Source organism: Antedon mediterranea, chromosome 5, assembly GCF_964355755.1.
Source record: "Antedon mediterranea chromosome 5, ecAntMedi1.1, whole genome shotgun sequence".
Classification (NCBI taxonomy): Eukaryota; Metazoa; Echinodermata; class Crinoidea; order Comatulida; family Antedonidae; genus Antedon; species Antedon mediterranea.
The window spans coordinates 8,101,667-8,126,633 of record NC_092674.1 but is presented as its reverse complement, the minus strand read 5'-3'; the positions used below and the strand labels follow the sequence as shown (position 1 = coordinate 8,126,633).

Here is a 24,967-nt window from a genome sequence, read left to right as displayed (position 1 = left end):
TGAATAGTGTGAAAATGATGTGGTTAGGTGTACTACAAACTATTTGTTACAATATTCAAATCTCTAAACTAAGTGGGAAGAAATCCTATTTTAGTTTGATTTTCTGGTTTGTATTATTTTTTGTTCTACAGTATATGGAATATTTATTCTGAAATAAACTGATCAAATCAAATCAAACAAAGAAAGATTTTTTTTCTTTACCTATCATAGATACAGTATATGTTTTATCTAACAATACCTCTACCAGGATATTGTACTGTAAGTATTGTATTCAATTTGTTCAGTCACGGTCTAATTTGTTTTATGACTGACAATGAAATACAATAGTTTGTTATCCCATCCTAATTACAGTAATTAGTCATACAGATAATTATCATATCTCTCACGGCACTACCTGTACTTTTAATGTACGTTGTTGGAAAAACAATATTCTTGTTTGATTTCTAATTCTTAATCAATTGTAACTGTACAGCATTATTGATAAGTTATTAGTATTATTATTAATTTTAGAATTATTAGTTACTAACAATAACATTATTGTATTGGCCACTATATAAGACTATTATTAATTAACTTAAATAAATTCGTCATTTGATTGGACAAAATTGTGGTCACACGGCGTGCAATAGTATTTACATATTATTTCAAACAACAAGATGTCAATTTATATTTGATGTCATATTGTTTGAAGGCCGACATAATTCATTTATTTTTCCATACCTGATCATCGAATTTCAATTCAAAAGAACTATTTTTGCATAACCGTGATTGTCATTGAAAGTGTGACAATAGAATTAATTATAGTACAATTAGAGTATTGTATTCATCCATGCATATGTTACATTGAACAGTGCTCCATTTGACATTTGAATTCAATGATTCAACTCAAAATTAATGTTAAATTACTGTACAATACATAATATTTCAAATTAATTAAATTGCTTTTTTTTAAATTCTGTCCAGTTGAAATTATACAGTCTGTAACTACTGTACTAGTTTTTTTTTTAGAAAATCAGATTTGTTTTTTTTTTCAATTCATATCTTTTATAATACTATTCATTAACTAATAAATATGTGCATATAATGTTGAATCTGAGACTGAAGTCCTCTATGAAGTTTTTAAAACAATTTTTGTTTGCTTTTTTATTCAATTCAACTTTATGTTACAATTTTCCAAACAAAAATTTATAATGTTTCATCTGAGACTGAAGTCCTATTTTTTATTCAATTCAACTTTATGTTGCAATTTTCCCAAAAAAAAAAAAATTATGTTATTCAGTTTATATTTCATTTTATTCAACTTCTACTTACATACTTAATAAATTACAATTTATAATGTTTCATCTGAGACTGAAGTCCTATTTTTTATTCAATTCAACTTTATGTTGCAATTTTCCACACACAAAAAACGAAACAAGTTTTTCAATTTATATTTCATTTTATTTAACAATTGTCGTGCCTCTCACAGACTAAAGTCGTACCATGTCTGTTACATTAACATGTTTTACACCTCCCAGACTGCATCAGCCTACACTTCTATTGACATATAAAGTTATCTTCTATTTAATCTGTATTATAAACCACAGATCAAACTCTAAGCTCAACAGTTAGTCTCCATTTGATTGTGAGTGTTTACCAAGTTTGTTGGTCATAATTGACCTAATTCTTTGGTGGTTGAATTATAACAATGTGAATATTTTTTGTAAATATTATTTTTTATCAAAGGCAGCATAGATGATAATCCTATACTGTAGTTCTAGGATGAAAACATTTTTAAATTCTTTTGTTTTAGGTATGAAAAATGCATATTTATCTGTTTGTCGTTGATCGTTATCGCCCTAGTGTAAATAAGCCTTTATTGTTGTACTATATGTAAAAAAAAGGATTTTTATATAAAAACACATCAATGGTAAAGTCCATGTACTATAAACATGTACAATAGGATTAATGACAAGTACCAATTTCTTTTCGTTTCATTCAACAAACTGCAAAGTCAAAGATATAGTGAATATTTACCCAATAAAAGAAATTTGGCCATGCGTGTAAAATCATTGTTGATGTAGTCCAATGATGATGAAATTCTTCCCTTTCCAGTGATTTGTAGTCTGTAGTAGAGTATGTACAGTATAGGTCTTGTAGTAGTACATTGTTCATGGGCTTAAAGGTAAGTTGTAGTATTAATAAAAGGCGCGCTTCCAAATAAAATAGACCAGATTGCCCATAGTGGGCATCGGATAGTACAGCCGATTCCCAGAAAATAGGATTTGTGGAAATTTAAAAATTAGAGATTACAACTTTGGCCTTGGCTGTACAGTATATTGATTTTGTGTACTTGTTCATTAGCTCATCTACTATGTTATTTCATATTAATTGTATGTAAATAGAGCTTCTATCAAGTGTTACTGCTCTTGGACATAACAAAGTATCTTAAATAGGAGTGGTACCCGAATGTTTTATATAATACGATATTTAATATAGTCATGGAACTATAATATATTATAGTTCCATGATATAGTAAATATTGGGATGATCAAAGTGTTTTGTAGAGCAATAGTTGCACCAGAGGAGAGTATGACTATACAAATTCTGTTGAGTGTATATAGATATACAGTGTATATAGATATACACAATTTGTAGTAAGGGGTACAGTAATGAACTTATGGTATAATGCCTATATCCCCAACATACAAACAGTATAATTTTGTTGTATTGTGTTTCGTTTATAGTAGTAGTTAGTTGTAGTACTAGTAGTTTTAAATATAATTCTTTATTTAAATGTCTGTATATTCTTGTATGAAACCTTAAGTACTGTAGGTGCTTTTGAGAAAAGTCCTTTGACCAGAACCAGAGACCCAGGAATTGATAGGCAAGCCTGGTAGCAGCCAAGCTACAGTTCCATAAAAAAACTGAAACCATTTTACACTACAGTTCAGTAACGGGATGTGATCCCAATGTCAATATTCTCATGTCTAAAGATAATAGTTTACACTTTATACCAAGGCCTTTAGGAAGTGATCCTACAACCAGTGTTTACAGTCTAACAAGTGACTGGAATTTGGTTGTTGCAACTCAAGTACTGTCATGGCCTTGGTTTTACAACAGTGCACTATGTACTGTATAACTGTCAATATATTTATTCAACTTCTCACTAAAATGCATACAGAAAAAATAGATAACATTCACATTATTAAGGATAGGACCAACAGGTGGTAAACGGCTCTAAAATGATCCATTCCCAATTGCACAATGAAAATGATATTTATATAGGGCTATAAAATATATAGTTGTGGTTCATACTTTATTTATTTATATATTTTTTTTGGCTGTTCAAAAATTGACTTGCTGTTTTGTTGATAAAATGATTTTGTTGTTTTTGGTTTCTTTTTATTCCTGAAATCTAAATTTGTCAACTAATTATGTTTTACAGGTGAATGGAAAAGATTTATCGAGAGCAACGCATGAAGATGCTGCATTGGCGCTAAAAGGTGCAGGACAAACGGTCACCATTCTAGCCCAGTACAAGCCTGAAGGTATGCTAAAACGAGCATGAGTTATGTTATTTGTAAAATAATGGATAGAGGGGCATTAGAACTGAAAGGTGTACAGGCCAAGTTGTCAACATTAAGCCTAAACAAATGCTGTTTGATTATTGTATGACATATGATGAGGCCCGACAAATCGTCTCGTCTGGAGAAAATTAAACATGTTTAAAGTTCTCCAGACGATCTAAAAACTACACCCGACGCTATCTAACTTGCATCGTCCGGATTAAACTCAGCCAGCATCGTACGACGAGGCCTGACGAAGCTTCTTGACTCGTCATAAGATGCTGGCTGAGTTTGCCTTTAGCACTAACCCAGAATTTGTTACTCTATTTCATCCTAAATTAGCATTACTGATACTAGTGCTGTTGAACAGCACATTTTGTGTTCTGTTTTTAGACAGTTTGTATAGTGATTCTCGGGCCTTCTTTCTTATGTCACAATTGGGTCTTAATCGGATTTTTAATTTATTTGTCAGCCTATAGTACTTATTAAGTTGCAGGAAGAATCCTCAATATTCTAGCCAAACAAAATACTAAAATAAAAATATTAATAACAAGTTGCTCATATATTTAATGGCCACATTTAGTCATATTTCATCTAGGCTTAACAAATATTTTGTTTGTATCTTAACCACACCAGTTTCCTGGGACAGGGACCTTGATCACTATATAACCAATTGAGGTTTATATGGCCTACGTTTTCCTGTATTTCCTATTGCTTCCAGTTGTCATATCCGGTAAATTGTCAATGGTCTTTAAACTAGCCGAAGATACCTTTTGTAATATCTGTATTATATTTATCATACTCCATAGCTATCCTAATGTATTAATGTACAACAATAACATTACTTGTACTATTAATTATATTAAACACAGCAAGTTTTTTAATAGGTTTGTTTAATGAACGTGTTTTTTTTATTATGAAGAATGACCAAATAAGCCTATATCACACATATTACAGTGTATAATTAGTAACTGAAGGAAAAAATAAATAATAAATTCATTTTTATTAAATGACGGCGGTAGCTTGGTTGGTTTATAAAAAGTACATAGTGGCAGAGAATAGAGGGTTGGGTTCTCTAGGCTACAGGGTGCAAAGCCTTTGTATGGGTGGAAAATATAAGCTTAGTTATAATTTTTACTGGCCTAGGTAACATCCAGTATCATTATCAATGTACAGTAATATATTCATATTTATGTCAAAATAGTCTGGTATTGATAAGATCTCCTTGTTTTGCATGAAACCCATCTTTTATGATATTATTCTTAATATTAAATGTTTTTTCATTAATAGAATATAATCGTTTTGAGGCCAAGATCCACGATCTTCGAGAACAAATGATGAACAGCTCTAATCCCACAGGGAGTCTCAAAACATCACCAAAGAAATCCCTCTATGTCAGGTTAGTAGCCGTTATGTACGCTAAAGGCTTTAAAACCATTCAGTGGATTGATATGTCACGTTGCAGTTGGGCTGATGTTGACGCTGTATTGTAATTTATTTCCTCTGTTATAATCCCACTTCGGGTCTAACCCCACCCCCTACTTTATGTCTGATTTTACAAAGGTTTTGTCCCTATTGACTTTTGATTTGGATGTAGCTCTCTAGCCAGTTCAGGTAAGTTTTTTTCCTGAACTAAGCTTTCCCTGGGTACAGTATAGTCTAGATTCTAGGTGGGTGGGATTACACTAGAGGATATACAGTATATTTATTTTTTACACAAATATTTAAGCAGGTTAACAAATAAATTGTAAAGCATATTGATTTCTAATATTCTTAATTTTTAGGGCAATGTTTGATTATGACATGCTGAAAGATAGTGGTCTACCAAGTCGGGGATTAAGTTTTAAATTTGGAGATATTTTATATGTAATAAATGCTAGTGATGATGAATGGTGGCAAGCTTGTCGTCTCACGGCAACAGGAGTAGATCCAGAAGTTGGCATTATTCCAAGTAAAAAGAGGTATGTGTGAGCGTGTGTTGAATTATGCAAGACCATACAAAATTGTTGTCAAATTCACAGAGCTACTTGGACCTTAAGCTCTGTCTACACTATCAAACTTTCTGTGACAAAAACAAAAACATGTGATGTGCCCAAAGGCATCAAAGTAATTCCTTATATATATTCCTTAGAACATAGACTTTACTAAACCCACTCGCATTTTAGCGGTTTTATTGACGACATGCCATATATGATATAGCTCCTTAAATATCATTATTTGCGCCAATGAATTTGATAAAAGGGGTTTTAAAGCTCTGTCTACACTATCAAAATAGTATGATGTACCCAAATATGGTGGTGATATTCCCAAATATGGTAGTGATATTTCCATATATGGGCACATTGCATTTTTTTGTCACATAAAGCAGTCTGTTACTATATTATTTAAGAAAAAATAATATTGAAAGGAAATACTACACAAGCCAATTACAATAAATCATCTTTTGTCTGGTTCATAACAACAGAGTCTGTTAAATCTTTGATGGATGGTTGAATAGTATTGTTGCATTTTTCATTGATACAAACATAGATTTAATGGCATCAATTATGTATTGTCTTGTTTATACAGTACAATTAGTTTAGAAGCAATTAAAGTATACATACTAAACTGTTCCTTGTTCTATTTTTATTTTCTTTGTTAGGTTTGAAAATACAGTACTGTACTGTTTTATCTTATTTATGTCTAATTACAAGAAGAGATATAAGTGAAAGACTTAAAGGCCAAGGCCCGGAAAGGCGTCACTCACTCCACCAAACATACTGTACTTAAAAACTACAAATGGCTTATTCAAATGTTTTGGGACACGAAGCATCTTTAAGTTAATTAACTTTGTATACTGCCAGGGCCTTAATGTACAAGAAATGACATAAAACAATATCAATATCTCTGTCTACATTATCAAACTAGTTCGACAAGAAAAGCCTGATGTGCCCAAATATGGTAGTGATATGCCCAAATATAGTAGTGATATGACATCACCATGTCCATGTATGGGCTAACCTATTATTTCATAAAAGAGTTCAAAAAGTGTTGATTATAATAATGCATAATAATTATTCATTATTTTATTTTTGTAGAGTTGAAAAAAGAGAAAGATCGAGGCTGAAAAATGTGAAATTTGGTCAGGGTAGTCAAGGAGGCCTTATGAATGATAGTAGGGTAGGTGCAATTAAGACTGAAATTAAATTAAGATTAAAACCTATACATTTGGATTGGAAGGAAAGCATGTTAACCACCAAGCTACAGCTCCACTCCTAATTAATAACATTAATGTTACAAAAATATTATTTTTTTTACGGTTTATAAATGATTTAATGTTGTATTCTCCAGAATTCACTTCAACGAGACGGAAAGAAAAAAGGAATTTTCTCGAAATTTAGGAAAGGAAAAGATAGCGATCTGGACACAAGTGATGCAGAACGTAAGTGTACAGTTTAATTTATATTTTGAATTTATCGAGAATAACATTAACTCAAGCATGAGCTTGTTGATTATGACATGAGGTTGATGATCACGTGATCTGCATTGTGATCAAATTTTATTTATTTTTTTTTTACAGTATGTACCATAATAAGCAAGTTTTTCATATTTTTTTGTTTTACAATCTGTTCCATAATAAGCAAATAAGTTTTTTTTTTCATCAAAAATCATGGTTGTTTTAAAGGAAGAATAATAATGAGAAACATAATGAAACCACTAAAAACGGTTTGGAGTCAAACGTAAAATTTGTCAAAATGGGCTATTTAAAGTTTGCTTTTATTTATCTTTATTTTTCATGTTTATGTTTTCCATTTGAATAACAATTTTTTTTTTAAAGAAAAGGGTCTAGGTAGCAAACAATAAAATAAAACTTATTCTAATCTGATAATTTTATCCAATATTGTTTACATTATTATTATTATTATTATTATTATTATTATTATTATTATTATTATTATTTAATACTGTAATTTTGTGGTCCCCACTGTAGGCTGCTCTAAAAATGTAATGCCAGTGTGCTTATAATGTATATTTGACCAGAAAGTATCTTATTTTTGGACATAATATCAATAATATGTCATAATCAAATATCAATAAGTAATAGTAGCTATTTCTACATAATGATATGAACAGGCATAGGCAGGCAATTGGTTTCACATGAGATCACTAAGTATTTGTCTTACGGCCGGAGACTAGCTTTACATTATGTGTCTAAGGAACCATTACATATATCAATTTACTTTACTAAACAAATCTATTGAATCCCCTGGATGATAACTCAAGAAACAATATCTTTGACATTTCGAATCTTTATTAAATTTAATTATTTCTATTATGAATATGATTTTTGTAGTAACCTTACTCTAGTCTGTTCAGTATTAGAATTTTAACATTTTAAATTTAAATGTTCCTTTTAATTAAAAAAATTAGTGGCGAATAAAATAAATTAAAAATACAAATTTTATATCTATTTACTTTAGAATTATATTTAAGGCACAACAATTTTATTTTATTCATGAATAAAATATAACTGCATGAAATCCTGCATTTGATAAATATTTAATTTGTAAAATGTTTACTAATATTTGTTTAATTATCACATCAGGTCATTTTATGTTACTCGGTAAGCATTGATACTGTAGATTTCCTTTTTTTTATTTATTTATTTTCAAAACCTAAAACTAAAAATAGATTTGTAGTGGGCGGTAGTGGGCAAAGTTTAGTAACCTTTTCACCTACCTTTATTTCAACCCTGCCTTATATATAATTTAATATTTAATATCCACCCTCCATTTTTATAGCTTTATTTCGCATTATTATTAATAAAAGTATGTTAATTGATTGGATTTAATTTTTGAAATTCTTCAGGACTGTTGTAGAACTAAAAGAAATAAGCAATTTAATTACAATTATATTATTTTTATATACAATTTTTTGGAAAAATCAAGTTATTAAACATACTTTATTCAAACATCATCAATGCTTACTAAATATGTTACAATATGTAACTCTTTAAAGTTAAACTACCAGTTTTGGTTTTATAAAATATTAAATTACCGATGGTGGTGGTTGTTGATTATTGTGTTTTAAAATAAAGTTTGGTATTGGTAGTAGATTGGTTCAGTTGTAATATATCTGGGGTAGGGTAAGATTTTGTAGCATAAGTATTATTTAGTTTTGTGTGTTTTATCCTTGCTCATTTAGGCTGAAAAAAAAACAAAAATATTTGAGAATACAGTATATAGAGGAAGGTACTAGTGTTAGGAGTTCAATACATATCTCTTTATTGTCAAAGTGTAAAATAATAATGACAATATAATTACATTGCTCGACTTATTTGACAAAAAGACCAAATAAAAAGCTTTCGCTTGTTTGATATAAAGAGTTGACTAGTGTACAGTACCTTAGAAGTGCCTATTTTGAAGTATAAAGTAGTGGAAATATTATTAATTTTTGTGATTTCAAAACAATTATTTTTTTAATGGGTATAGTAGTACAAGTAGCATTGCTTATGGTTTAACTAATGTTGGTGAACTTTGTTAAATATTGAATATTTTAATATCAACATCGTTTAATGTGTTCTTTGTTTACCATTGGACTAATCTGCTAAAAGTGAATTTGTTGAGTCTGTAGTAGAAGTACCAGTGTTGTCCCTTGTCACAATGAATTAAATGATTGTTGACAATAATAATGTATATATATTTGGTAGCAGTAACAATATTGTTCCCTGTCACAATGAAACGATTGATTGTTGACATGTGTATAGAAGAGTACCAATGTTGTTCTCTTCCCTCTCAAGTTGGACTCATTTCGGTGCTAAAGTGATGTTGTAGTAGAAGTAGTAGTACCGTTCTCCCCCCATCCTCTTGGACTAACTCTGTACCCTATTGTGTTTTTGTCCTTTTACAGAATTTACGTCTAACGCAAGTGACAGTGAAAGTAATCATCGTAAGTTGCTATCTTGGATTTTGTAATTTACATTCTTTTGTTTGTAGAAATGTTACGTGCATGGTATTTTTATTGCATTGCATGTAATTGTATGAATTTTACGCCGTTTATGTTGAGTATCTTTAGTGTATATAATAACATAATCGTATGGGTGTAGGAAAAACACCCAGTGCAACATTTATATATTCAGCAAGTTTTCACATATAACGTGTTTGATAAATAAAAAGGGGTTTTTCATATAGATTAATAGAATTTTTTTTCTTTTGTACTTATATCCAAAAATGGTTTTATTTGATTGTTTTTCTTTTTTATCCACAGAGGAACAGATTCTGTCATATGAGGCAGTGGTACAACAAGAAAGTAAGTATTTACATAATTTTATTAGAAATAAAACGTCTTTTAAATAAATGTAAATATTTTATCGTCCACTTAAACTGAGAAAATGTGGACTACGGCCTCTTCTTAATTGTTTATGGGAACAGTTTCAGCTAAACGTCCAATCCATGCAGTTCCAAACATGTAGGTTGAGGAACTTTTCATTTATTTTTATTTTCTCTATTTCAGTCAACTATGCACGACCTTGTATAATACTTGGACCTAGTAAAGATCGCATTAACGATGACCTCATCTCTGAAATGCCAGACCGATTCGGAAGCTGCATACCACGTTAGTATTTCTTTAATTTTCCATATTTAAACAAATTCGTTACTGAGAATTGAAATAGGAGGCTTAACTTATAAGACAAAGAAATGTGACAAACCCACAGCTAGGTCACCATAGCCTTGGATTCATACATCTTAATTATACATCTTAATTATACATCTTAATTAAAGAGTATGATGCTTGTACTTTTGTTGCGTAATGGGCAATTCTCTGTTTTGAGTATTCACAGTTCTAGCCTGGGTTTGTCTCTCTGGATTGTTATGGAGTGACAATCTGTTTTGGTTTTAGCCTGTTCTCACGCCTGGTTATTTTTCATTGGTGGCTGAAGAAATATTATTATTATAAAGAATGCTCTGTTTACTTTTTTTAGACACGACAAGGCAGCGGAGGCCTTACGAAGTAGATTCCCGGGATTATCATTTTGTTGAATCCAGAGAGCAAATGGAAAAAGACATTCAAGATCATCTATTTATTGAGGCTGGACAATATAATGAAAACCTGTATGGCACTAGTGTAGAGTCCGTACGAGAGGTCGCAGAGAAGGTGAGAACCGCAGTTCATTCATTTAAATCCTGGTTATTGACGAGAGCATATCCCAAATTCCGGTGTTGCCACAGAGTTTCACTTCTTATCTTTGAACATCTTCACTTTTCACTTTTGTTAAATTCAAATCTCTATCAAAGAGCGACAAAAAGATTTTTTTAATTCAAATCTCTATCAAAGAGCAACAAAAAGATTTTTTTTTTTGATAACGAAGGTTATTACAAATTCTATAGGAGAAAAAAAATGTTACTTTGTTTTCCTAGTGACACAAGACATTCAACCTGAATATATATTATATTATATATATAATTAATGCTATACCCTAATTATATCAGAGGACTGGAGTTTTGTAGAACACCTTGTTGGGTTCTTTGTTAACTGGCATTAGGTTTTGATAATTTATGTAGTGTAAAATTAAACTAAAGAAAGATAATTATTTACTTTAAACTACTCTTCCATTCCAGGGTAAGCATTGTATCTTAGATGTGAGTGGTAACGCCATCAAACGATTACAAGTAGCGTCATTACATCCAATCGCAATATTCATAAAACCTAAATCAGTGGAATCAATATTGGAAATGAATAAGCGGATGACAGAAGACCAAGCTAGAAAAACCTATGATCGCGCTCTCAAACTAGAACAGGAATTCGCAGAGTACTTCACAGGTAAGCTAACAAGAGACCAGGGTTGGATCCAGGATTTTTGATATTAATATTATATTTTTATGATAGTGCTGTCCCTTTTGAAAAATCCTAAAGAGGCATAGAGCCATACTATGCTGCACTGTTTTTGAACAGGAGGCTTTCAAAACTGCCATGGATTGAAATGACCATCAGTTCCGATTACACACAAACATATTTTGTTTTCTGTGTAATATCAGATCCTGTTGGTATGTGTTCTGCATATAAGTATATTTTTCCATCACATGGAATCAAGACCACTTTGTTTTTGGTATCCTCATGCTAGCAAATTAAAAATGACATACCGTTATTACAGTTACTTGGTACTTGATACGATTTTCTTTTTCACATGACAGAAATCAACAAAACATTTTTTTTGTTTACAGCTGTTGTTCAAGGCGATACAATCCAGGATATTTACCAAGAAGTAAAAGCAGTGATACAGGAAAACGCAGGTCCAGCCATCTGGGTACCAGCCAAGGAAAAACTTTAATACGTTTACGTATAGACACATACAGAATTGGCATATCAAGTACCAGAACGCAGTGTGGATAGGATGTATTTGAGAGGCAATAGTGATGGGTGATTCGCCAGTTATTTCAACTCATCTTTTGAATAATAAGGACGACGGTGATTGGAGGATTGTGATTGGCAATTTTAATGTTTGGTGTTCTATTTTATAACAAGACAAGTTCAGTGAAGAACGAGGTTTTTTAACGGAAATTGGCAGGTTTTTTCTGCGAAGTATGTTTGTACAGTTATAAAGATTATTTGCAGAACATGTATTAGGAAAGTAAAAAGAATAGCAGCATAGTTGCAGAAATGAATTTACAGAATTCCCAGTACCAAATGCAAAAATTGCAAAATGCTCATTAGAAGACATCGAAGAAAACATAAAAAAAATTTATTCTGTAATTTGCTTTTATGTATCGAATCGTAATTGAAGAATGTCATCACAAGAGGGCAGTGTTTACAATGTAAAGAGAAGCGGATTGGTGATTATATCCGACATCATAAATGGTTAACTGAATGAAGACTTTAAAATCTTGCTTCAAATTTGGATATATTATTACGATAAGCAGTGATCAACCCTTCAGCCATAGATCCCCAAACTTACAGAAATAACCATTATTGGAAATAATTATTTGATACATTTTAAAGAATTTAGTGAAGTCATGTAAATTTATCATGCCAAACTTTTGAAAGACTATCTGAAGCATGGTGAAATCCTGTAAAACAATATACACGCTAAAACTTAACATTTATGCATTGCACAGCAAACTACTGCCAATATCAATCGTGCAAAACCTTTAATTGCATTGTGGGAAGGCTGGACATTATAAACATGGTCTATTGCTATGGTTACATACGTAAACAAAGTGAAAAGCTGTATATTCCCCATGGATTTGTCATGTTGCTATGCCTGCACCATGCCTGCTGAATGTAGAAACTAGATAACAGAAGAAGGAAGGGGAAACCCCTTTATTCAATACATTTTCTGCTAATGTAATAATTTTAAAGCTGTCGACTTGATTCAAAGTGTATGATTATGTATATGGGAATTATTAATATGTAATTTAATTTGAACGAGAGTTGACGAGAATCAAGGAGATCGGTTGCTATGACAATATATCAGTTGGTAAATCCCATAATTCAGCTTATTGAGCAGCTCAGAAATCTTTTTACCATTTTTCTATTTATAGTTTTAATTTTATGTTATAATTATTTAATTGTATATGTAGAAGATTCATTTATTGGGACAGGCATGCTTTTATTTTCACTTATTATTACTATACAGATTGTTATTATTTTAATAAAGATTTTTACATATCAAATGAAATTTTATCGATCTTGAGAAATTAGAAAAAATAAATACTTGAAACAAGTTATTTGTAGATGAAGAGGTGGACGTAGTGTGTATTGTAAATTCAAGACTTATATTGTTTAATATTATTATCTAGATTAGGTTGTGAGGACGTCGTCGAGTAATATAAGAATGATCTTATTGTTTTAATGTTATTATTTTCGTGTACATAATTATAGTGTTGATTATATTAACATCAACTGTCATGTTAATATGACAAATTGTAAATATATAAAACTAATACCTAAATGATATTTACAAATTATTTTTGCACCCGTATTTTTTTGTTAGTTATTTTAATCTGAGTTTTGTTTTATTGTATAGATTTTAGATTACATTGTACAATGCGAATATTACCTGGGAATGTAGTTTACAGTTCTTTTTGTATCTGCTGCAAACAATACCCAGATATCAGTGTTACGCTCAAGTCAAAGTGAGCCCTCTATAGGTGTACATCCTACTAAAAAAATTAAATAGGACTAAAATAGACATAGGCAGGTATTGTAATAGATTAATGTAAAAACAAAAACTTAAAAGCGCATTTCTTGACAATATGAAAATCTAATTGTACAATCGTACTGAAACAGAACAAGATGTTTTATCACGATTTTTAAAAGATACTTGTTTTAAATGCATTGTTTTAATCAAAAGTGTTACTATAAATGTTTTACTAAAATGCCTTTTTAATGTGTATTTTATCATTTACAATTTTGTGTTTCTGCAAGAGTTATTAATTTTAAATGAATGTATGTCTCTAATAAAGCTGTTTGAGCAAAAGCAACATTAAAATTATATGTAAATATGTTTCTGCTTTTGAGAACTCTGTAGATAATCTTTTTGGGGATATAATTGCTATTTTCATTTACTTTGTATACATCTTTTCAATGTTTTTCTTTTAAGATATTTAGTGTTTTAAAATGGGTATATATGCTTCTTTCCATATTATGGGTCAAATTATTATTATGAAAAAATAGCGTTTTTGAGAATCATAGCTTTCCTTGAATAAAGATAGCTTCTGTTGTAGTTCAAATTTTCATAACTTAATGGCAGCAGACATGTAATTTACCATGAACTCTGATTGGTCAGATGTGTTTGTTGTCATGGTGATCATTGTGTATAAAAGTACTGTAAATTGGCTATAAATGACTCAATCCTTTTTTTTCTCGTGGTATGGAAGTGAAAATAATCAACTAATAAATACATGTTTATATTCACCAAATTGTAGTTTTGTTATTTGTTTAAATATGAAATTGCCAACTTAATATGGAGATACATTATTTATTCGTTTTGAAGGCATTTAAACTGACTGAAGTCTGGCTCGAGCGAACCTACACTCATAATGCAGTGGGTTAGTTAGTTTCCAACACACCTGTTGATAAGAAAGTTTCAGTAACAGCGTATGGTATAGTATCATGAATATAATACACTGTAGTGTAACTAATTCACTACAAAGTAATTGGAATAATAAGATTTTTTGTGATGGATTTCAGTTCTATCATCAATCATTCATTATTCCTACATTATTACCAGTTAAGCTCTGTCTACACTATCAAACTAGTTTGACAAAAAAACGTGTTTAAATATAGTAGTGATATGACATGACAGTATATATATGGGCACATCACATTTTTTTGTCACATGAAGTTTGATAGTGTAGATGGTTTAAAACACTGCCAAGCGAGAAAACCAAACCAAACAAAATATATATTCAGGCTTATACTGAAGTGAATCTAATGACAGGATGCTGAGCTCCAGAGATCAAAGGGTTCCATGCCCCATAACAGACACCATGCATGCTCACCTGAGAATTTGTACTGTTTGTATTTGTCTCAGCCAGACATAAATTACAGCAGTTTGATCTTTTATCATTTATTTTTAAATATATCAACACTGTAGTACTAGTATACAATACAATAGAACAATAACTTAAAAAAAATATTCACCACCACCTTCATGCGGTTTAAAATAATTGCAAGGCTATTTATAAGTAGATATAAAATACACACGTCACTGTAATGTCTCTAATATTCAACACAAGAAGTCAAGCAGAAATTGTAAAATTGCATGACTTCATCAAGAGTATTACCAACATGTGCTGGTACCATTTTTTAGCGAACAACATACTGTACTGACATAAATGTTCAAAAGTTTTCTTTCTAGACATCTTCTGTTGCCAATTCAGTATAAGTATAAGATTGTTTCTGTACAGGTGTACTAGTAACGCCACCCTGAAACAGTGCATTTCCATTAGAAACTGTTGCCGATTCAGTTACATCTCCCGAAGTATAAGATTGTTCCTGTACAGCTGTACTAGTAACGCCACCCTGAAACAGTACATTATCTCCATTAGAAACCGTTGCCGATTCAGTTACATCTCCCAAAGTATAAGATTGTTCCTGTACAGCTGTACTAGTAACGCCACTCTGAAACAATACATCATCTCCATTAGAAACTGTTGCCGATTCACTTGCATCTCCCAACGTATAAGATTGTTCAGCTGTACTAGTAACGCCACCCTGAAACAGTACATTAGAAACTGTCATCTGTATCATTATCTCCTTTGTTTCCTGACTGACTTTAATTGGAAAAGATAGATAAAACCCACACCCAAAACCAATCATAAACATGAGAACTGCCAATGCAAGTATTACATGAAACCGACTTTTCTTCTCTGATTTTGACATCGATGGATTTTCACTGAATTCTCCGGTAGATAAACTTGAAACAATGCTTATATCTTCTTCTGATATTTTACCCAGACGTGGGGTTCTCGGTATTGCGAGCGGTGTCGAGCTGCACTGCTTTTCGAATAGATCGTGAAGTTTGTCAAACGCTTTAGAATCCGGTGTTTTTGGACAGAGAGTAACTGGAATGAATGCATCGTCTTCTGAGTAGGTGTCGTCTTCCTGTAGTTCGTGGTTCTCATCATTTTCAGATAAATCATGGATGGTAACAGAACTGTGCTCATCACAATTATTGGTTGATGTTGATGGTTCCATTGTACTGTACTTAATTATTGTTTCTTGGCCTGTAAAAAAATATTTCATATTATTATTATATAATGAATATATATAAATGTTTTGTTTTTGTTTGTTTTTTTAGTCATAAAATCGAGCAATTTCAAGGTAAGACAATTAGTACTACTGTACTGTATTAGGCCTAGCTAGGTGCGAAATTACAGATACCTAGGCTATATGATGGAGATAGTACTGCAGTGTCTGTTAGTGTTAGTGTTAGCAGGGAGTTGTAAAATACGAAAGGTAGTAAACTATCAACTCTATGAAATCTTCAAACCAACAAAAGCTAGAAACAGTAAATTAAGTCAAAGAATAATATTAAGCAATGATTACCTGGTTTACCAGGCTACTGTTTGTGATCGATGTTTGTACAATCAACACTTCACTGGACTGCCTTGTTTTTGTTTACCTTTTTTAGTTTCGCGCCTTTTCCATTTGAACGAAATTATTGTCCAGTCGCTGGCGGCGCGCTCGTAAAACAACATGTTTTTCTCCCCCTAGCTCTCAGCTCAGCAGCAGCTCTCTTCTTTAATTTCCGATCCTTTGTCGTGGCAATTGTCGCGTCCGTATATTAAAATAAGATTGGATTTCGGTAATAATAAATACTGTAATAACATTTATACATATTTAATAACTTTATTGATAAGCCTAACATAGCGAAGCCTGTAGTAGGCCTAGCCTAGTCGGAGAGACTATCCCTAGCTAGCCAGAAGGGCCAGGCCCTACCTAGCAGCAGTGGACTGCTGCATGCTGTAGTGCTAGGCCGCCTGTGTGTGTGTAGGTGACGTGTACGACGGGGAATGAGCATCATCCATCCATCATGTGTCTGAGCGAGATGCCCGTGAGAAAGGGGGTAGTCCTAGTCTAGGCCTAGGAATATAAAGGCTCTTCCTCTCTAGGCCGTAACCTACTAGTACTGTACTACAGTTACACAGTACAGTATATACTAGGCTAGGCCTACTCTACCATTATTGAGGCTACTACTCTAGCATTGATTGTACAGTTTCATTTTTAGTTGCAGAATCAGAAAGAGTGCTCATCATCACACTACTGAAAACTATTATTAATTAGAGTAATAATTTTCTATTTTAATCAGGAAATGATGGGTGATTATCGGACCTGGTATGCTTTGGTAACCATCAGAATTCTTTGGTGTATTCTGCTGCAAACTGGTTACATTCATCCAGATGAGTTCTTTCAAAATCCTGAACCAATGGCAGGTAAGAATCAGACTTAAAACTATTGTACGGAATTGCCTGTTACTTTTTTCTGCTCACAAATTAATGTGGTATTGTAAACTAGTCTAAAATTATAGCAGATTTAACCAGTTTCTCTTTATTTTTACAGGAGATATATTAGGCTACAAAGTACAAAAGCCATGGGAGTTCAACACTTCATTTCCATGCCGTTCAGCAGTACTCCCCTACTTAACAAGTGGAGTAGCTTTCAAGATTTTGAAATTCCTAAACGAACAAGACGTTCTTAACATGACATCAGCTATGCTATTGACCCTACCAAGGCTTGTAATGGTATTCCTGTCACTTACAATGGATTATTCCATTTATAAAATGTGTAAAATCCTGAATTTTAACTCTGCAGCATGTTTGACTATTTTTGCAAGTTCATTTGTGACTTTAGTATTCTACACACGCACATTGTCAAACAGCATTGAATCAGTTTTGTTTTCTATACTTCTTATGTTAGTAATAGAAACAAGAAAAATATATTTTACAACTGAAGAAAAAGCGAGTACGAAGGACAGCAATGAAAAGATTAAAAAACAAAGGACAGAGCAAATAGAAGATGATGATAAAACAATGGTATTAAATGATAGTGGTGGTAAATCTATGCAAATTGCTGTCGTACTGATTGCTGGATTTTTTAACCGACCGACCTTTGCTTTCTTTGCGCTTGTTCCCATGCTTTTCTGGCTTTCAATCAATACATCTAACAGGAAATCAAATATTCTTGCAAACGTTTTTTCAAACGGTGTTCAACTGCTTCCAGGCATTTTTATAAGCATCATCATTTTTGTTGTCGTAGACTCGCGGTATTACGGATCACTCGATACATCATCTATTTGCTGCATGCATAGTCTTGTTGACTTTCTGAGCACGAATTTTATGCAGAATTTAACAATCACACCATTGAATTTTCTTCATTATAACTTAGATAGTTCAAATCTTGAAGAGCACGGCATACACCCACATATCACACACTTAGTAGTAAACGCCCCATTACTGTTCCTCCCGCTCATGGTTTGTTTCGCTTCCGAAGTCGTCGCTATATTTCTGGGCGGTGAATCTGGATGGGGTAATAACTCCTTACCAGCTATTAGAAGTTTCTTTCAATTGAGTTTCTTTACGCCGTTACTCCTTCTTTCATTTTTTCCTCATCAAGAATCAAGATTCCTTATACCTCTTTTAGTTCCACTTGTTATGTTATATTCGGGATACGTCATGTCGTCGAATTCTCTGGAGCCAAACATGCCCTGGATTGTCTGGAATCTTCTAGCGTGCGTGATCTTCGGAGTTCTACATCAGGGTGGATTGATACCGTGCTTAGGACATCTCAGTCATGCAGTTACTAAACCAGATGTGGATTATCATCCCGTGCATTATCATATTGTATTTTACCACACGTATATGCCGCCGGAACACCTACTAGCGTATAAAGAACCAATTTTCAGCGAACTAAACCAAGCCAATGGCAAAAGACTTCCTAACATTGTAACTGTTTATGACCTAGCAGGCACTGACCGTATGACTATGCACAACATCGTAGAAAAACTTTACGAAGAAGTAGAAAGTTATGAACCGTACATAAAAGAAATTTTGATTGCAAGTCCGTCGTCCTTAGATCTTCAATTTTGTCGAACGCATATAAAATTCAATTTTAAACTTGAGAAACAATTTACTCCGCATATAAGTACAGAAGATTTGCCAGAACTTTTTCCAACGTACAACTGCGTAAACTATCCAGCACGTAGCTATGTAAATTTATCAACAATGGGGAAGTATCGAGCATTGTTCAGCTTAAATTTGTACAAAGTAGTTCCTGGTGCAGTAGTTGATTGAATATTGATGCGTGTCATTTTATATCAATTAGAAACTCGCAGGGTAATTAGTTGGAAGTCCCTGTCTTCAAGTCATATGTTTTATTGGGACATTATTTTTTCCAACTAAAGGGGAAATATCACCATGAGCTAAGCTAGTTTAATGAGTACTATAATATTCAATAGAAAATTAAAACATATTATTTGAAATTATTGTTGTTTTCTTGTCTGATGTTTATGAGAATAATAGAACGCAACTTGTTTGCCTTTTTAAATACTGTAAAACAATGTGTTGTTTAATGTAACTTTTCATATACTTTACTGTAGTACTGAAAATATATATCCTTTGGGTTCTTATTAAAAAAAAATTGAGTTTGGTGGTATTCTATTATAGTTAAAGCTCAGGTACAGGCATGAATTTTAAATATAATATTTGGTTAATTGTACATTAATGAAATATTTGTAACAGAAATCGAGACGAAAAAACATGAATTTCCCTTAATATGGTAAAATACAAAATTTGGCAAAATTCTTCCATAAAAACCAGGAAGACTTTTTTTCAGTAGTTAGGTAGTTAACCTAATGTAATGACATGTCTGGTGACTCCCTAGACGGTGAAAAAAGATGGTGGATATACGGTGGATAATTTTTGCTATAGCATGAAAATAAAAATTTGAAGTTGAATAAAAATATCAGAAATGTAATATTCAAGTTATATTACCTATATTTGATCATCTGATAACATTTTTTACCACACCATTTATTTTTCATAGCTTTTTAAAATGCCTCTCTATTTACAAAATGTGTGTACAAAAGAATAGAGATTTTACTGTGTAATTTGAACTATCCCCCACTGATATGAAAGTGCTTATTTTCAACAAGCTCGTGTAACACAAATAAAATCCCAAAAATTATGAAACATAGGGGAAACTATAGATCGATAATTATTGGAATGTATGATCAATAGAAATTTTTTGCCCGCACCTGGCCTTTAAGGATCAAAAGGTATAATAGAATTTGTACTGGATGTTGCCTAGCGATGGTAAACAATCATAATGTCCAGATCTTCTCAATATTTTCTAATACCGCTAGTCCATCATTTTTATGAAACATAAAAAAGCCTTGCACAGAGGCTACACTAACGTTCTTGTTTTCTTTCGTTACAAGATTTGCGAATTCATTCGCTTTTTCTGGGCCGAGTTCTGGATAAAATCTCCGATACATCTGTTTAAGCTGATAAGGTGTTGCATGGCCTATTAACTGTTTGACATCAACACGCCCTGGACGTATAAGCGCTGGATCCAATCTATAAAAGACCAGAAGAATGATAGTATGTAATATGTACTCACTGTACTATACCTGCCAACTTTTTTAGTGCGCGGAGCATCTCCATGGTGCAAGACAGTAAATTGAAAATGTATATAGCACCCTCTATGTTGTAATAACTCAATATAATCACATTATATGCCCTCTATGTTTGCATATTAAAAAGACTCTTTTGCCATAATTATACCATTTATTTTTCTTGTTGAAAAGATACACACAAACTCGCAATGATAACAGCTGAATAATGTAGAAAATGTACCTGTCAATGTAATTTGTTGTCATAAATACAATGCGAGCCTCTGTAGATGCCACACCGTCCAGCGTGTTGAGTAATCCACTAAAAGTGACACGCCCTAGGCCTTGGTACTTCCCTGCAACTAAGATACAAATTAAAGTTACAATTAGTATAAAGGTGAAGGTATTTATATTTGTCCCCAGGCTTAACTAGAAACTGAGGAAATTCGGCCAGCAATAATAATAATAAGATTTATGCAGCGTCTACCAGATCAGCACATCGGGAGACGATCCCTTACTCTTTGCAAATAGTGTATCAAGTTCTTTAACGTAACACAGGACCAACCGATTGACGTCCAATCCGAAGGACGAGACAATGAGAGTAAAGCATCTTGCCTTAGATTGGCTCGAACCCATGCCTATCACATGCTAGTCCGACATCATTACACCATCACTCACTCTCAGGTATATACAGTACCCACCGCGATTCCAGATGGTTGACAATCCAGAATGCAACCAGGCCCAAAGTTGCTTAACTGTGGCAGCACCCGTTAAAGAGATGTCTCCCAATTAATTCAGCTACCTACTTTCTTCTGATTCTTCTCTGGTAATAAATGCAGCATCTACATCCTCCAGTAGAATGATGCTCTGCTGTGGAGCAACGTTTAACAGATGGTTCAGCCTGTCATCTGTCAGACTTCTATCACTCAGGTTCAGAACACAGATGCTGTATTGGAGTTCTCCTGCCAGTGCCATGCTAGGATGAAGGAGATGAAATAATTTAGGGCTAACAGTGTGGACACCAATAGAGGAAAGGCGAAGCAGAGGCAGACAAAGAAGGCGTTGGAGAGATGTATTGGAGCATTACAAACAGCAAGACAAAAGACAGATGGTATTTGAGACTGCACACTGAGGCCTTCATCCAGCAGTGGATGGATAATGGCTGATGATGATGATGATGATGAAATGTTGTTTCAGATTTACCCTCATGGTTACTACAGTATTACAGTACTGTCTTAATTTTAATGTACAGTACTTCTGACTAAACAATGTCTAATACACAATAAGTTTTGTAGTTGATGATGGTAATTGGATAAAATTAGTTATGTACATGAAACTGCTCTTTCCACATCCTGGGGGTCCATGCAGTAAATATCCACGTCTGTAGGGAATTCCTGTGAAACAAAATTTAATTTAATATAGATTAATTAATAATAATAATTAATAGTACAGTACTACAAAAAACATATGGTATACTATACTGCAGCCTCCCTGTTGCACAAACTTTCAATTGCTGGATACTTCTCCAATGAGATAAAAATTGTATTTGCACAAGCTTGTTAATTTGGATTATTAATCCTATAGGATTATAAGTTAATTTGGTATTAACTTATAATCCTATAGGATTATTTACCTCTATCTGAGTACCATTTTGGATTATTGTTGAACTCTTTAACATCATCTATTAGTAAATTGGATATGCCTTCATTCAATATGACAGAGTCAATTGGTCGTCTTCTCCTTGGGTAACCAAACTGCCTCCACTCGGACCCCATTGCCGTGTACATAATTGTCTTGCCTTCTTGCTGTTCCAATGCCATCTCTCTTGCTAATATTATTAAACCACAAAGTTAGCATTAACATTAAAACAAGTGTATAGTCAGCGGGGCGTAACGGTTATGGGTGCTCACTGACCAACTCCAGGGGCCCCAGAGCTTATGGGAGCCCATGAGCAGTGCCCAGAGGAAAAAACAGGCATTAAAATATGTCCAAAAAGGCTAAAAATTCCTGGTTCTTAAACCAGGGGTCCCTGTGTTACCCACTGTGTATAGTGAAGGTATTATCAAGTAATTCATTACAAGATGGAATAATTAAAAATGTTCGGCTTTCAAGAACTCAAACTTTAAAACTGTAGTGTTCTACTTGACAATTTCAATGTCCCAATATAATATATAGGCCTTTGCTTTGTCTACACTATCAACAAAAAAAGTTTTATGTGCCCAAATATGGTAGTGATATACCCACATATGGTAGTGGTATGACATCATCATGTCCATATATGGGCACCTCACATTTTTGTTCACATAAAGTTTGATAGTATAGACAGAGCTTTAGTAAAAATATATAAATCTAGGCCAGTTCAACCAAAGAACTTATAACACAAGAATCTCCTGTTCTTCAATTTGCATTCAAAACACAGTATCGGAAGTACAGGGTTAAAAGGTCAAACTGGGCGACGCCATTTCACAGCATGGAGCAGCGCCCCCTCCAAACTAGGAAGTCAATTACTCTACCCCCCTAGAGTATTAGCAGATCCCCTCCATGATTTTGACTTTCTAATTTGATGCGGGCGCCCTACTCCTCAGTCAATTACTCTATCCCCCCTAGAGCATTAGCAGATCCCCTCTATGATTTTGACTTTCTAATTTGATGCGGGCGCCCTACTCCTCAGTCAATTACTCTATCCCCCCTAGAGCATTAGCAGATCCCCTCTATGATTTTGACTTTCTAATTTGATGCGGGCGCCCTACTCCATGGCTTACAATGGCGCCACCCATAGCTCTATTCTATCCCACAATGCCTTTCGAAATTGTTACGCGCTTCGGACGAACAGGAGATTCTTGTGTTATAAGTTCTTTGGTTCAACCTTTATTGAGAATTTCAAAGAACATGGCTCTGTTTCTTCCAAGTGCAGTCAAGGTTACGGTTTCAAATGGTGTTCCAGAGTGAAGGTCTATCATTTGTTTTTCCCGATTTCGCTCAACTCGAATCCAACTATTTTTGTAGCTTTAAAATAAATGCAAGTATGTTAGTGACAATTTTTTTTTTATCATTTAAGCCAAGTTTATTTCTTGGTTACAGGGGTGGATATCCAGTGACAATATATACTACATCTTTTAATTTTTTTAATCATTTTTGCCAAGTTTATTTCTTGGTAACAGGGGTGGATCCAGAGTGCTTCACCTTGATGCTAGTTTTTGATATGTATTTTTGACAGACTATTAATATACTCATGTTAGTGCTCCTACATGTTTAAAACATCCTGGATCCGCCCGCCTCTAGCTAGTTTTCATTCTTTAGTATTGTAACAGCTCATTGGATGTGAAGGAGAAAAATCATGTTTATAGTTGAACATAACATTATATTATGTCTTCTTAAAATAATTTACCTAAAAAAGTGATTTCCTGGACTTGGTACAAAGGCAAATTTTGTGTCAATTTTGCCACTTTGGCTCTGCTGAAACGTGGTTTCCACGCTCAAGTGCTGCGTTTTGTTGGCATGTGCTGTTATCCACTGCAGCAACCAGTAATAACTCTTGTCTCTACTCGGCACTTCTAGGGTCATCATAAAGTTTCTACGAAAGGCTATCATTCCATACTGCGAGCCTTTCTTTGCTAAGGCTAATAGAGAGCCTAGCCCAACTAGGCCAAACCCAGCACCAAAGTACGGGTTATCACCTAGAGATGATATTATATCTTTTATTGTCATCTTTATTTGAATGTTGCTTTATTTATAAAAAAATTCCAATATCATCTAATTTGCATATTGGATTTGTCTGTAGATTCCTGAAAGATAAAACAAGATTAAAGAATATTAAATTTAGTTTACAGATAATATATTATTATTAATTATTAAATTCATTATCAATTAATTGCAATAATTATACGCTTATTACAAAATTAAATTTCATCTGATCTGTAAACTATTATTTATTAATGCATGTTTGTTGTTGACAGACTTGATTAGGAATATGATATTACTTTACCATCAATTTACTTTTACTCTATGGCCTAGGCATCTAATGCTTGCTAGGTCTGGTCTTTTTGCCTGGTCCTAGCTAGAGTAGTCTAGAGACTAGGCCCAGACTAATAACTAAGACTAAGAGAGAGTGGATAGCTAGCAGCCAGCAGCTGCCTAGCCTCGCCTCGGCCTATAAATTCATTAAATGCTATAAAATACATTTTATACACAGCTCATTTTGAACGAATATACTAGACGTATTGTGCATAATTTAACAAAAAAAGCAATGAATTAAATACTAAAAATATTTACTAATCTACCAATTTCGTTCATGCAATTTTATCATGGGCGCAGACATCTTTGAAAT

General features: G+C 33.0%; 4 protein-coding genes across 12 annotated transcripts in view; 2 read left to right on the top strand and 2 right to left on the bottom strand.

Moving 5' to 3' along the window:
• LOC140049588 (disks large homolog 4-like) overlaps positions 1-14,440 on the top strand; it is a 130,948-nt gene extending 116,508 nt beyond the window's left edge. For 5 of the 6 annotated variants that reach the window (XM_072094518.1, XM_072094522.1, XM_072094521.1 and 2 more), the window contains 11 exons: positions 3,428-3,530; positions 4,839-4,947; positions 5,333-5,509; positions 6,626-6,707; positions 6,879-6,969; positions 9,438-9,476; positions 9,795-9,836; positions 10,041-10,142; positions 10,510-10,682; positions 11,147-11,348; positions 11,750-14,440. In XM_072094518.1, coding sequence (XP_071950619.1) covers positions 3,428-3,530; positions 4,839-4,947; positions 5,333-5,509; positions 6,626-6,707; positions 6,879-6,969; positions 9,438-9,476; positions 9,795-9,836; positions 10,041-10,142; positions 10,510-10,682; positions 11,147-11,348; positions 11,750-11,856 — 1,227 coding nt within the window. In that variant the 3' untranslated portion in view covers positions 11,857-14,440. The remainder of the gene's footprint in view (positions 1-3,427; positions 3,531-4,838; positions 4,948-5,332; positions 5,510-6,625; positions 6,708-6,878; positions 6,970-9,437; positions 9,477-9,794; positions 9,837-10,040; positions 10,143-10,509; positions 10,683-11,146; positions 11,349-11,749) is intronic. The other variant, XM_072094519.1, reaches the window with a different exon arrangement.
• A 620-nt stretch (positions 14,441-15,060) lies between these two features.
• LOC140049378 (uncharacterized) lies at positions 15,061-16,669 on the bottom strand. Of its 2 annotated transcripts, XM_072094254.1 has the most exons (3): positions 16,578-16,669; positions 15,743-16,255; positions 15,061-15,649 (listed from the first exon to the last, which is right to left on the bottom strand). In XM_072094254.1, exons 2-3 carry the CDS (start codon positions 16,224-16,226, stop codon positions 15,384-15,386), a joined length of 750 nt encoding a protein of 249 aa, XP_071950355.1. In that variant the 5' UTR covers positions 16,227-16,255; positions 16,578-16,669; the 3' UTR covers positions 15,061-15,383. The 2 variants fall into 2 exon arrangements, with proteins under 2 accessions (XP_071950355.1, XP_071950354.1); XM_072094253.1 differs by having other exon boundaries at positions 15,066-16,255.
• A 124-nt stretch (positions 16,670-16,793) lies between these two features.
• LOC140049158 (GPI mannosyltransferase 4-like) lies at positions 16,794-19,659 on the top strand. Of its 2 annotated transcripts, none has more exons than XM_072093978.1 (3): positions 16,794-16,851; positions 17,341-17,464; positions 17,592-19,659. In XM_072093978.1, exons 2-3 carry the CDS (start codon positions 17,344-17,346, stop codon positions 19,319-19,321), a joined length of 1,851 nt encoding a protein of 616 aa, XP_071950079.1. In that variant the 5' UTR covers positions 16,794-16,851; positions 17,341-17,343; the 3' UTR covers positions 19,322-19,659. The 2 variants fall into 2 exon arrangements, with proteins under 2 accessions (XP_071950079.1, XP_071950078.1); XM_072093977.1 differs by lacking the exon at positions 16,794-16,851 and adding an exon at positions 16,964-17,085.
• A 350-nt stretch (positions 19,660-20,009) lies between these two features.
• LOC140049159 (mitochondrial chaperone BCS1-like) lies at positions 20,010-24,945 on the bottom strand. 2 transcript variants are annotated; one of them, XM_072093979.1, is made up of 8 exons: positions 24,913-24,945; positions 24,029-24,425; positions 23,507-23,646; positions 22,274-22,468; positions 21,971-22,034; positions 21,447-21,616; positions 20,885-21,002; positions 20,010-20,605 (listed from the first exon to the last, which is right to left on the bottom strand). In XM_072093979.1, exons 2-8 carry the CDS (start codon positions 24,346-24,348, stop codon positions 20,350-20,352), a joined length of 1,263 nt encoding a protein of 420 aa, XP_071950080.1. In that variant the 5' UTR covers positions 24,349-24,425; positions 24,913-24,945; the 3' UTR covers positions 20,010-20,349. The 2 variants fall into 2 exon arrangements, with proteins under 2 accessions (XP_071950080.1, XP_071950081.1); XM_072093980.1 differs by having other exon boundaries at positions 24,921-24,943.
• Between the last annotated feature and the right edge of the window lie 22 nt (positions 24,946-24,967).

Coding starts and splice junctions, on each gene's coding strand:
- LOC140049378 (XM_072094253.1), bottom strand. CDS start 16,226: ATGGAACCATCAACATCAACCAATAATTGTGATGAGCACAGTTCTGTT.
- LOC140049158 (XM_072093977.1), top strand. CDS start 17,065: ATGTGTCTGAGCGAGATGCCC. Junction 17,086..17,340: donor TGTGTCTGAGCGAGATGCCC/GTGAGAAAGGGG, acceptor TATTTTAATCAG/GAAATGATGGGTGATTATCG. Junction 17,465..17,591: donor AAATCCTGAACCAATGGCAG/GTAAGAATCAGA, acceptor TTATTTTTACAG/GAGATATATTAGGCTACAAA.
- LOC140049159 (XM_072093979.1), bottom strand. CDS start 24,348: ATGACAATAAAAGATATAATATCATCTCTAGGTGATAACCCGTACTTT. Junction 22,469..23,506: donor CTTTGAAATTCTCAATAAAG/GTTGAACCAAAG, acceptor TAATAATATTAG/CAAGAGAGATGGCATTGGAA. Junction 22,035..22,273: donor AAAATGGTACTCAGATAGAG/GTAAATAATCCT, acceptor TTTGTTTCACAG/GAATTCCCTACAGACGTGGA.